This window comes from Phocoena sinus, chromosome 7 (assembly GCF_008692025.1).
Source record: "Phocoena sinus isolate mPhoSin1 chromosome 7, mPhoSin1.pri, whole genome shotgun sequence".
Lineage (NCBI taxonomy): Eukaryota > Metazoa > Chordata > Mammalia > Artiodactyla > Phocoenidae > Phocoena > Phocoena sinus.
In genome coordinates, this window is record NC_045769.1 from 57,917,266 (window position 1) to 57,931,115 (window position 13,850).

General features: G+C 37.4%; 1 protein-coding gene across 3 annotated transcripts in view; it reads left to right on the forward strand.

The window, feature by feature from the left end:
* LNPK (lunapark, ER junction formation factor) overlaps positions 1–13,850 on the forward strand; it is an 86,241-nt gene that overhangs the window by 49,498 nt on the left and 22,893 nt on the right. For all 3 annotated transcript variants that reach the window (XM_032638303.1, XM_032638302.1, XM_032638304.1), the window contains exon 9: positions 9,001–9,213. In XM_032638303.1, the coding sequence (XP_032494194.1) occupies positions 9,001–9,213 (213 nt within the window). The remainder of the gene's footprint in view (positions 1–9,000; positions 9,214–13,850) is intronic.

Genomic DNA, 13,850 nt, shown 5'->3' on the forward strand with positions numbered 1-13,850 from the left:
TGAACTCTTTATCAGATAGATTGTTTATCTCCATTTCATTTAGTTTCTGAGATTGGTCTTGTTCTTTCATTTGGAACATACTTTTCTGTCTTCTCACTTTGCCTAATTCTCTGTGTTTATTTCTTTGTATTAGGTAGGCCCGTTACGTTTCCTGATCTTGGAGAAGCGGTCTTATGTAGGTGGTGTCCTGTGGGGCCCAGGCACATGCTCTCTTCTGTGCACCAGAGCCAGATGCTTCAGGGGCGTATCCTGTGTGGGCTGTGTGCGCCTTTCTCTTGTTGCAGGGCTAACTGCCGTGGGTTTGCTGGTATGCAGGGCTGGCCCCTGGGCCCAGCTGGCTGAGAGGACCTGCTTTGTGCTATTACAGGGGATACATTGGTGGGTGGTACAGGCCCCCCAGCACATCGGGCTGTGGGGCCTGGTGGCAGGCAACTGATGTGAGCACACTGGTAGGCGAGGCAGGCCCCTGGTGCTAATAGGCTCGAGGGAGGATTCCAGAGCATGCCTGCCAGTTCTGGTGTCATCTAGGTAATATGAGATCACATTAGTGGCTGCTGCCAACATCTCAGTCCCCAAGGGGGTCCCAGCAGGAGGCTTTCTAAGATCGGCAAGTAGGTCTGACCCTGGCACCTTTCACACTGCTGCCTTTCTGCTTGAATTCAGGTTGAGTGAGTTTTTGCCTGCACTCTTTAAGAGCAGTCTCAGTTTCCTATAGCCCTCTGACTCTCCAGAATGTGAACCCTGCTGGTTTTCAAAGTCAGACATTTTGGGGGCTCATTTTGGTGCAGGACCCCTGGGCTGGGGAGCCCAGTGTGGGGATTGGACTCCTCAGTCCTTGAGGAGGACCTCCTTTTTAAGGTTTTAATTGGTATGGGAATAAATTTGACTTCTATATACTAATTTCTGATTTATTCATTTGTTTTTGTTTTTTCCAGTAAATGTTTATTGAGTATGTGCTGTCATGCATTGTTTTAGGCCCTGGGGTTATAGTAGTAAAACAAAAGAGACAAAAAAAAAATCTCCCTTTGTGCATGTTGTGGGGGTAGACAATTTTATCTATCAGTTTATCTGTATAGTGTTAGAGGAAAATGTGGAGGAAAATGAAGAAAGGATGATGTATAGGGACTGTCTTGAGTGAGAGTGGGTTGAAGCGTTAAATAGGGTTGTCAGGGAAGGACACATTGATAAGGTGACCTTTGATCAGAGTCATGAAAGAGGTGAGGGAATGAGTCATGCAGATATCTGAGGGAAGTACATTCCAGACAGAAGGATCAGTAAGTGCAGAGATTGAGTAGAGAGTATGCCCAGATTACTCTAGAAATAGCATGGAGGCCAATATGGCTGGACTGGATTGAACAATGGGGAGAATAGTAGGAGAGACAGTAAGAGAGGTAGCAAAGGATCATATCATGTGGGGTCTTGTAGAATGTAGACCACTGTAAGAACTTCAGTTTTCAATTTTTAAAAAATTTTGTTTTTTGTTTTGAGCAGAGGATTGACATGATTTAAATTATGTTTTAAAAGGAAGGTGACTGTGTTGAGGCTGCAAAGGAAGCAAAGGTGGAAGCAGGGAAAGTACTTAGGAAGTTCTTGCAGTTATCTAGGAAAGCACTGATGGTGGCTTGAACCTTTGTTTAGTAACATAAGAGGTGGTTTAAGATTCTGCATATATTTTAAAGTTGGAACCTAAAAGATTTCCTGATGGATTGGATATTGGGTCAGAGAGAAAGGACTCAGAGGTGACCTTCAGGATTTTGGCCTGAGTAACTGGGAAGATAGAGTTTCCATTTATTGAGATGGTAGAAATTACAAGAGGAGCACTTTTTGGATGGGGTTTCAGGTGAGGTGGTGAAGAACAGGGTTTGATTTTGGATATGTATGTTTGAGATGCCTATTAGACAGATGTCCAAGTGGGGATTCTAAGGACGTAGTTGAATATGAGTCTGGCAAACAGGAATTATTTGGATTGGAGATATAAATTTGGGTGTCATCAGTATTTGGATGGTATCTACTAAAACCATGAAACCGGATGAGATTATCAAGGATGTAAATGTGGAGAAAGAAGAGAAAAGGACCAAGGCCACCCTAGGGTACTCTAACATTAAGATATTTGGAGTAATGAAGAAGAACCAGAAAAAGAAAGTGAGAAGAAGTGGTCAGTGAGATAGGAAATCCCAAGAGTGTGCGGTGTCCTGGACACTAATTGAAGTTTCTGGGTCATGGTCATCTGTGACACATACTGCTGCCAAGTAAGTTGAGGGTCGAAAATTGACCATAGGTTTTAGCAATGTTGAAGAACTTGGTGACCTTGAGAAGAATAGTTTTGGTAGAGGAATGGAGTAAAAGCCTGTTTAGAGTAGATTTAAGAAAGTAAGGGAGTAGAGAAGTGGTAGACAATGAGAAGAGGCAGTTCTTTTGAGTAAAGGGAATTGAGAAAATGGGTAGCTGGAGGGGGAAGCATTTTGTGTGTATGAGTGAGCAGGATGTATGAAAGAAATGATAGCATGTGCATGTTTATGTGCTACTGGGAATGGCCTAGAAGACATGGAATAATTGATGATGGAGAGAGTGGGGACAATTGATGGAGAACCATCCATGAGGAGGCAAGAAAGGATGGGATTTAGTGTACAAGTGCATCTTGTACTAGTGAAATTAACAAAAGGAAAGTCAGTTATATCCTGCCACAGCTAAGTTTGAAATCAAAAAGTATTGAAAAAAAGTTAATGGTCCTAGCAAATGGATTACAACTTCTTATTTAAGTAGGTTTTTAGAGTTTACTCACTTGTGTTCCATGGCAGATATGGAAGATTAAAGTAGAAGTCATGAATCTTTTTTGCTCTTGATAGTAAATGGAATGATACTTCATACTTTGCTGTTTTGGGGGATGTACATTTGATAAAGAAAATCTGCGAAAACATAAAATAGCAAATGCACTTTTTTGGGTGTTCTTATGTGTTATAGCTATACTGTTGTAGTTATCTATTGTATTACAAACCACTCCAAAACTTAGTGGCTTAAAACAGCATTCATTTGTTTTGCTCATGAATTTACAATTTCAGCAGAATTTGGTAGAAACATCTCATCTCTACCCCACATGGGTTGGAGCTACCTGATTGGGGATGGAGGATCTACTACCAGGACGGCTTACTCACATGACTGACAAATTGGTGCTGGCCACTGGTTCCTTTCCACATGGACCTCTCTAATGGAGCCACTTGGACTTGCTTCTAATGTGGTGCTGGGTTCTAAGAGCAAGCCACCCAGAAGACAGAAAGTAGTTTTGAAAGCTGGCACACCTATATTCTCTTGGTCAAACAGCAGTATTACAGATTCAAGGGAGGGGACATAGGCATTCTCCTTCTCCCATTGGAATGGAGGTGACTCAAATAATTGTGGACTCTTATTTTAAAACTGTCACATATACCTTAATACAGGTAACAAAGGCATTTCTATCCCCATCCATTTTTCTGTGTTCATATTAAATGCCAACATTACCATGAAACCTTTCTTCATCCCATCACTGATTTTAATATCCCCCTTCCTGAACCCTTCATGGTACTTTGTTGTTTCCTTTTTTTGTGGCACTTACCTTGTATTAGTGTATGTTATAATTTTGTGTTATCTTTGCTTGCCACCTTTATATTGCAGCTCTGAATTCCACTCAATAGTGCTTTACTCATAGTGGTTGCTTAATAAGTGTGTTGTCAAAAGAAATAAAAGGAAACTTTTTAAAAGAATTCATAAATTTTGTTTAAATGTTGTAAAAAAGTGATTAACCAAATGAGACCTTGGTGAACTGCAAGGTGCAGGTTGCTTAAAATTGAGAGAGGTAGGAGACATACTAGAGTAGAAATAAGTCAACAAGGTGATGAAGAAAAATGTTTCGATAAATTAAGAGTACATTTTGCTTAATAGTTCTTTTTTATTTTTTTTTTATTTTTTTTTTAATAGTTCTTTAAAAAGCAGAGCAACAAAAAAGTAAACTCAACTAAAGGCTGGCAAGTGGTGTGTGTTATTAGAAAATTTTCTGCTTGAAGATAGCTTTTTTGTATGGTCTCCTGAAATTAGGCTGAAATTCTCAATGTAGCAGGCAACAAAAATTCAGTTGATTAACCGTCTTATTCCATGTACAGCCATACTTATTCTTGCATGTAACGTAAGATATTTATATTTTCTGGGGATGAGGACATGGATGTGTTTGGGAGGCCTTTATTCTGCCTACTGTACCACGTAAGTTGGGTAATAGGCAGTTGGAAGTTTGTTATTAAAGTGCAGGAGGAACATAAATTTGTTTCATAGACTTTATTAAGCTCATACTCTGTGCCAGTACCTTGCCACATCCTGGGGCTATAAAGATGCAGTTCCTGTCTATTAGCTCTTGGTTTAAAAAGTTATGCATATGTAAATAATCTTAACATACCAAGGACCACGGTGAAGGTCGTCACGAATCACAATGCATATGTTTTAATAACAATTTGCTTTGAGAACATGGTGGGAAAGGACTCTTCAGGTCTACTCTAAGGTACCAAGAAGAGACCTTGGTACCTTGAGGGACTGCAAATAGTGCCGTATGCCTGAAAAAGGGGGGTAGGGTTTATGTGAGGGAGGGATAATTATGAAGGATTTTGTATGCAGCATTACAGAGTTTGAGACTTTATCTTACATGCAACATGGGAACCACTGGAGGCTTTTCATTTTAGAAAGAACAGCTTTTGTTTGTTTGGTTTTGGTTTTTTCTTTTTTGTAACATGGAGAATGGATTGGAGAGAGCAAGGCTGAACACATGGGTATCAATTAGGATACCAGCTAATATAGGTAAGAGACAAGGGCCTACACTAGATAGCTTATTGCAAAGAAGTTGAAAAGGGAAGAGATTTAAGAGATAATTCAGATTTAAGAATAGATTGATAGGACTTGATGGCTATTAGATTTGGAAAGTGTGGAGTCGAAGGAGGAGTAAAGATTTTTAGCTTGAGCAACTGGTTAGATGTTAGTGTTATAAGCAAGATAAGGAACATAAGAATCAGAGTAGTAGCTTTGTGTTGAAGATAATGACTTTGCTTTTGGATCTGTTGAGTGAGAGTTAAATCCAGGTGATATGGTTTATAGGTAGTTAATTATTTCAAATGGAGCTTAGAAAAAAGTTGAGGTTATAGATACAGATTAGGAGTCATTGGGAAGCATAGGTGATATTTATTGAAACCATGGGATCGAGTGAAATTGTCCAGGGAGAGAAAATAGAGTAAGAGGACCTATAAGAACAGCTGTCCCCAACCTTTTTGGCACCAGGGACAGGTTTCGTGGAAGACAATTTTTCTACAGACCGGGGTAGGATAGGGGGTCGGGATATGGTTCAGGCGGTAACGCAAGCGATGGGGAGCGGCAGATGAAGCTTCACTCGCTCGCCCGCCACTCACCTCCTGCTGTGCGGCCCGGTTCCTAACAGGCCGTGGACTGATACTGGTCCGCGACCCTGTGGTTGGGGGCCCCTGTATAAGAACATTAACATTTAAGTGTAGATGGAGAAAGAGAAGCCCAGGAAAAAGAAGAAATGATCAAAGTTAAAAGCAGAACTAAACTGGCATCTAGAAAGCTGAAGTGTAAGTAGGGATGATATCCATTGTCATATTCTGCAAAGGGTCAAGTAAGTAGAAGACAGATGAGGCCCTTGTTCTTCGTAACAACCATGGAGGTAAGTATTCTCATTATGTGAGGAAGCTGAACTGAGAGATGTCAACTTGGAAAAGGCTGCATGCACATCTAATAAACAGGGTGGAGCTAAAATTTAAATCAAGACAGTTTGATTTCAGAATCTATGCTTTTTTTAATCTCATTTTGAGTCTGCTTCATTTTGAATTTAAAATTATAGACATGTCCTCATACTTGGTATGATTTTTATTGAATAGTTGATTGATCATTGATAAGGATGTTAAAACATCCTCTGGCCAAGAGGTGGCTTTATGGGACAGTCCTTATACTTAACCAGACTGACATAGAATGCTTGCTAAATCTTTTTGGGGGATGGTATTTTACATTTAAATGTGGGAAATGTTCAATATAACCGATATGACTACTTTGTTGAGTACTAGAAACTTTTTAAGAGAATTATAATACAAAGCATTTGTAAGTGCCATGTAGCTAAAAGTAGATAAATCTTACATTATTTTAAATTGAGACTACCAGAATATTCCATAACACTTTACCAAATATAGATTTGGTATTGTATTGCTAGCTATTTTCAACCATTGTCATGGTAACTCTTTGTTACCTGCTTTTCCTTTGTAAACATTGAAACTATTTCTCCCTTTCCTGACTCTTCTGTATCAGTTTTCCCTTTCGTCTGCCTAATTTTAGATTTAGAAATTATTAAGTCACATCTCTTTTATGGAATGCAAATATGGTGTTCTTTGTTAAATAGTTAGTTATAGACCTTACCTTTCAGTAGCATATGAGTGATGTTAAAAAAAAGAGTGCCTTAGTTAATTTTCACTGGGTAAATGCACACTCAGAGGATGCAGTCTCAAGTCTTTGTTCAACAAGTGAAAGGATAATAGTAACTTTTTTTTTTTTTTTTAATGGATGAGCCTTCCTTTTTTTTTTTTTAATTTTATTTATTTATTTATTTATTTATTTTTGGCTGTGTTGGGTCTTCGTTTCTGTGCGAGGGCTTTCTCTAGTTGTGGCGAGCGGGGGCCACTCTTCATTGCGGTGCATGGGCCTCTCACTGTCGCGGCCTCTCTTGTTGCGGAGCACAGGCTCCAGACGCGCAGGCTCAGTAGTTGTGGCTCACGGGCCTAGTTGCTCCGCGGCATGTGGGATCTTCCCGGACCAAGGCTCGAACCCGTGTCCCCTGCATTGGCAGGCGGATTCTCAACCGCTGCGCCACCAGGGAAGCCCTAATAGTAACTTTTAAGATAGTCTAATAAATGTTAAGCATTTATTTATCTGGAAGAAAAATGTAATTTTTGAGTTATGTTTTACCTACCTAAAAATCTGCTAAAGAAATGATTTACAATATTTGATGCCTTGTTTTTTTAAATTAATTCCAGTGACCAGATCTTTATATGATTTCATTGATCTCAGTACCTTTTGCAGCATTTAATGGCTTTTCTTATGTGTAACCATCTTTTAAGGTGTTCCTTGTGAATAAAAGATAATTAAGTGACCAGCTAATTTGCAGGAGTTATTAAGATACACTTAGGGACTTCCCAGGTGGCGCAGTGGTTAAGACTCCGTTCTCCCAATGCAGGGGGCCTGGGTTCGATCCTCTGGCTAGGGAACTAGATCCCACATGCATGCCGCAACTAAAAGTTCGTATGCCACAACTAAGGAACTGGTGAGCCGCAACTAAGACCTGGTGCCACCAAATAAATAAAAAAAAAAAAAAAAAAAAAGATACACTTAGTCTAGGTAAAATCTGAAGTTTTCTATAAACTGTAAGGAAAATAGCCAAATATAAGGGCAGTTCCTTTTATATAATGATGACATGCTTGTAATTTATTTCAGTGGCTAGGTTAGAGATTAAATTAAGAACCAATGGAAAATTAGTTGGTCCCACTAATTACAGATAAATGGTGATTTGAAATACTTAGCTGTATGAAAACACTGTCATCTGAAATATGTATTCAATAAATGTGAACTATCAACTTACAGATATTATCTTATTTAATTCTCATAACAATTCTGAGTTAGGATATTATTATCCTAATTTTACAGATAAAGAGACAGAGACTTAGTGAAGTTAGCCCATCTGTGGTCTTGTAGCTGCAGCCAGGATTCTAACCAAACCTTTTTGACCGCAGGGCCCAGGTTCTTAACTAGTAGACTAGATTATAGTAAACTGAAATCTGATGCTCAAGCTGTACTTTTGATTGCGATGAACTTTTCATGAAAATCTTTAACTGTCAAATAGTGTCCAAATCTAAACTATTTTGCTTCTGGAAGTATGCATTTTTTACCAGTCATGCCAATTAAAATTTAACTTCTTTAATTTTAGCCTACAGTTTCAGGATTTGTGATAATTTAAGGTGATATGTAGAATTAAAAAGGTAGAAGTGCATCTTTATTTGAGCTCTTACCATCGACATTCAAGTAAGATATTGGTGGGTATGGGGAATGACAGAATTGAATTTTATGTTATCGAGTAGTCAGGGGATCATGAAACTTTCTGTAAAGCACCGGATAGTAAATATAGTAAATGGCTTTGAGAGCCATATGGTCTCTGTTGTAACTACGCAACTCTTCTAAAGTAGCCATAAACAGTATGTAAACAACAGCGTTATTGTGTTTCAAAAAGAGGCAGCAGCCTGGATTTGGCACATTTGTCCACTTCTTGTAATTTTTGCAAGAAAAAGATAAGATTTGTTTATGATAATATATTGTTTATGCAGAGTGGAAGTTTTCCTTTGTAAACTGTATTGGCAAAAAAAGTTTACCCGAAAAGATAGCAATAGTATAAAGGAGAATGGGAAGCTAATGGTACCTAATAGTAAAGAATACTTTTTCAGCATTTCTATGACTACTTTAATTACCTCATAAATACTTGATAATTACAGAATATACTTATTTAGTCATTTCTTAGCATTACCATTTTTTTATCTTGAAAAAACAATTTTACAGTTTTCACTGGCGTTTTCACTAATTCTGATAAACTTTCTTTATCATAACTTGGGAAAGATTATTGTAAAAAGATATGATGCATAACTGGGTGACGATTTTATTTTATTTGAATTTATTTTGAAAAATAATATCAGCAGGTAGACTTAGATCAAGGCTTGTTGTGTAAATATATACATGTAGTTGAATTGTAGGTTCAGAAGTGGAGTACTCTGCAGCCAGCTTTCAGTGTCACATTTTATAGATTTCTTATTACAAGTAGTTTTGACCCTACGGATGCCTTCTAGTGCCACAAAACATTATTAAATGTAAGTCATTTGATATTGACTAATGGTGGTATGTTGGATGTTGAACCTAATACATACTTTTTATTCTTATTCTCAGAGATTCGTCAGCGACCTGCAGCTCAAAGAAACCTTTCTCCAGCACCAGCAGGCTCTAGCCAGGGCTCTCCCCGCAAAGTTCCAGTATCTCCTGGACCACCAAAGGACACTTCGGCCCCTGGTGGACCCCCAGAAAGAACTGTTATTCCAGCCCTATCGTCAAATGTGTTACCAAGACGTTTTGGATCCCCTGCTACTTCAGTGCCTGGAATGGGTAAACAGAGCACTTAATGTTATTTACAGTTTATATTGTTTTCTCTGGTTACCAATAAAACGGACCATTTTCAGACAGTATGGAAATGGCATTTCATTTGGAAATAGCAGAGCAGTTATCTGATTAAGCAGGAGTTCCATATTCAATTAGCCATAACTCTTTACAGCTGGCACCTTGTGATACTGAAACCTATTTCTTGAGCTCATTTAACTGTTATGGCTTCTTTGTTTAAATGGCAATAAAACTTTGTAGTATTCTGTAGTCAACAGTATAGCATATCTTTTTATATTCAGCTTTAGAATGGTCCCAGATTTATATAAAATGACGATAGAAGAGAACATTTTTGGAATATATTCGTGCTTTTTGCTAGCCCCTTCATATATATTTTTAAATATGACAATTACTTAACATATTTCAGGAAGAATATTCATGTGTTGTGGTGTATAATACTACTAATGTTAATGTGGGCTTGGTAGATTTTTCTTTTTTTAAGCCATAGAACCTTAGTATCTTCTGACAGATACTTCAACATAAAGTTCTATTGAATTAATAACAATAATTCAATAGAATTACTACTATTACCCTTTACTACTATTTCATTTCTTTGGATTCTCTTTTTTCAGTGCTGTAGATCTCTAGGGGAAGACCCCATTTTTGGAGTGTAATAGATTATATTACCCTGCAGCTTTCTTTTGGACTGTGATTGGGACATGGAAGTCCACTATATCAGCAGATCACATTAGTTTATGTAGATTTCCATGTCTGATTATTGAATATGATAGTAAATTATTTATCTTATTTTAGAATATTTAATTTTAATTTAGATTACTTTCATATTTCGTGACTAATTACATATAATTTATAATGATTTTGAGGCTAGTTAGTAGTTGATATCAGGTATTCAGGGCACTTATGTAATAAAATCAATAAGCAATCTAAATGTTACTAATGCAGTAGACATTTTTTCCTGCTTTTTCTTCAAAAAAAAGCAGCATAAGATTTTAGAAAACTAGAAAACTATTAATTTATAAATACATTAAGAAAGCTAGCTACAAATGAAATGAATACAAAACATAACTTTTAATTATTGGTTATTGAAAAAATACTTTTAAACTTGACATATAATGATGTCACTCAAGGCAGCCATATATTTTGTGAAGTTGAGTAAATTAAAGTGATTGAAAATTACTCATCTTTCAGTTGTTATTTAGTTGATCCAAGATACCCATATTTGTAAAGTAAAGCTCCTAGTTGTTTAATGAAAGAACATTTTTTGTGAGAATGCATGAGTTATATACATTTGTATAACTAGTTTTAAAGAAATTAAAGTTTAGCAATTTATATAAAATAATAAAAATTATATACTAGCACATGTAAGAACAGGATTATAGCAGGAGCAATGGCCTACCATTTCATGATCATGTAAATATAACATTTTACTGAAGTTTTTAATTAGTTTCTGTGTAAAAGACTTTGTATTTAAGTTGTACATTGCCAAAAGTATGAATGAGTTAAGTGATTTCTTACAGAGAAGATTAATAATTCATATTTTCATTATGCCATATTTGTGGAAGAGAATCAATTTAATGTGTATTACCACAGGGCTCCCATATGTTTGGAAATTAATAACCAGCAGGTACTTGATAATTTGCCAAGCTGTGTAAAAATGACCAGTATTCCTACAATGATTGCTCTTGATGTTTTTATTAATTACTGTTACCCATAACAGCATGAATACAAAGATGTGTTATTTTAAAAATTATTAGTATGCAAGGGAGTTAAGATAGTTTTATGAAATCTGTTGTTTTGTTTATCCAGATTCCTTTCTGGACATTTTCATTTTAAACATGTAGAGGTAAAATACTCCAGCAAAAGTTAAGTTGGCTTAAATGCTTTCAAAATCTAATTTGGCATGTTTATTCAAGTTGAAAATTTGGTAATGAGGGATGACACTTAATGTCTACATTCAAGTTAATGTTTTGATGATAATGATTGAATGTTGTTAGTACGACTATACCAATAACTGATGAAATCTGGAAAATGTACTTGATTTGTAATACTAAAAACTTATTCTAGAACCTAAATTTCATTTACTAGCTGTAATTCTACATCATTTGCCTTTTAAAAGATGGTAACAACCTTTAGATTTGTGATTATTTACAAAGCAAATCTCTTTCTTATCTTTTAACATATTAATATCATATTACTGCCCTAAAGCCATTTTTTAATGCTTTAAAGTATTTGTCACAGCCATTTTGAAAACCTTTTATGCATGTATTGCAAGGTTTATTCCAACAAGACCGCATTTTGTTTCAAAGTCTTCTACGAGGTCTCCACATAACCTCCATTGCTGCCTATCTTACTCTTATCGGGCCTTGTTTTACAAAGGCAAACATCACATCTTATTTATTTTATTCTCTCACTTTCTTCTCAGTGCCTTCTGTGTAGTGTCTCAGTTCAGAGTATCTCCTGCACACAGTTCTGTTTCAGTTTTCAGAGACTGTGGAGTTAACAATTCATAAAGTTTGAATGTGCAGTCTTTGTTTTTGTTGCTACTGTTTTTATATGATGTAATCATTAACTAAATTCTGGGTTATTCCTCCACTCCCCATTCTCCATTCATCTCCTCTGATACCGGCTAATTTATTACATGAACACAATGTATCTCTCTATTTATTTAGATCTTCTCTAGTCTCTCTCAACAGTGTTTTGCAGTGTTCAGTATATAGGTTTTGCACCTTTTGGGGTTAAACGTACATCTAATTTTTTCATGTTTTTATCATATTTTAAATGATATTTTATTAACTATTTCCATTGTTCATTGCTAACATATATAGAAATAGAGTTGATTTTTGTATATTGATCTTGTATTTGTAATATTGCTAAACTCACTTGTTAGTTCTGATAGCTTTTTTTTCTTATAGATTCCATAGTATTTTCTACATAGGCTGTCAGATTGTAAGTAAGGACAATTTTACTTCTTCTTTTAAAATCTGGATTCCTTTCATTTCTTTTTCTTGCCTTATTATACTAGCTAGAACCTTTAGTGCAGTGTTAAATAGAAGTGGTGAGAGCAGACATCCTTGCCTTATTGCTGATCTTAGGAGGAGAGCATTTACTTTTTCTTCATTCAGCCTGATGTAAGCTATAGGGTTTTTTTTTTTTTTTGGCGGTACGCGGGCCTCTCACTGTTGTGGCCTCTCCCATTGCGGAGCACAGGCTCCGGACACACAGGCTCAGCAGCCATGGCTCACGGGCCCAGCCACTCCGCAGCACGTGGGATCCTCCCGGACCGGGGCACGAACCCGCGTCCCCTGCATAGGCAGGCGGACTCTCAACCACTGCGCCACCAGGGAAGCCCTGTTTTTTTCTTAATAGATACCCTTTGTCAGATTGAGGAAGTACCCTTCCAATCCTAGTTACAAAGGTTTTTATCAGTAAAAGATGATGGATTTTGTCAAATGCTTTTTCTGCATCTATTGAGATGCTCATGTAGGGTTTTAGTTTGTTTTTTTGTTTTAACATCACTGTTTTAACTTTCACTATTTCATATGGTGAAATACACTGATTGATTTTTTTAAAATAAATTTATTTATTTATTTTTGGCTGCGTTGGGTCTTTGTCGCTGTGCGTGGACTTTCTCTAGTTGCGGCAAGTGAAGGCTACTCTTCGTTGCAGTGTATGGGCTTCTCATTGTGGTGGTTTCTCTTGCTGCGGAGCACAGCCTCTAGGCACGGGGGCTTTAGTAGTTGTGGCACGCAGGCTCTAGAGTGCAGGCTCAGTAGTTGTGGCACAGGGGCTTAGCTGCTCTGCGGCATGTGGGATCTTCCCAGACCAGGGATCGAATCCATGTCCCCTCCATTGGCAGGTGGATTCTTAATCACTGCTCCATCAGGGAAGTCCCTGATTGTTTTTTGTTTGTTTGTTTGTTTTGTTTTTTGCGGTACGCGGGCCTCTCACTGCCGTGGCCTCTCCCGTCGCAGAGCACAGGTTCCGGACGCGCAGACTTAGCGGCCATGGCCCATGGGCCCAGCCACTCCACAGCACGCGGGATCCTCCCGGACCGGGGCACGAACCCGTGCCCCCTGCATCGGCAAGCGGACTCCCAACCACTGTGCCACCAGGGAAGCCCCCTGATTGGTTTTTTTAACATTGATTTTTAGATGTTAAACCACTAGCTTTCCTGAGGTAAATTTCACTTGGTCATGATGTTTTATTATTTTATATATATTGTTGGGTTCAATTTGCTAAAATTTTGTTAGAAATATTTACATCAATTTTCCTTAGGGATATTGGTCTGTAGTTTTGTTTTTTCTTGTAATTTTTTTTTCTGGTTTTGGTATCAGAGTAATGCTGGCCTCCCTATGAGAAGGTATTTTCTTATCTTTAATTTTATGGACAAGTTTGTGTAGAAATGGTATTATTTCTTTCTTCGAATTTTATTTTATTTTTTAATAGAGCGGGTTCTATTAGTTACCTGTTTTATACATATTAGTGTGTATATGTCAATTCCAATCTCCCAATTCATCACACCCCCTCCCACATACCGGCTTTCCCCCCTTGGTGTCCATACATTTGTTCTGTACATCTCTGTCTCTATTTCTGCCATGCAAACCAGTTCATCTGTACCATTTTGC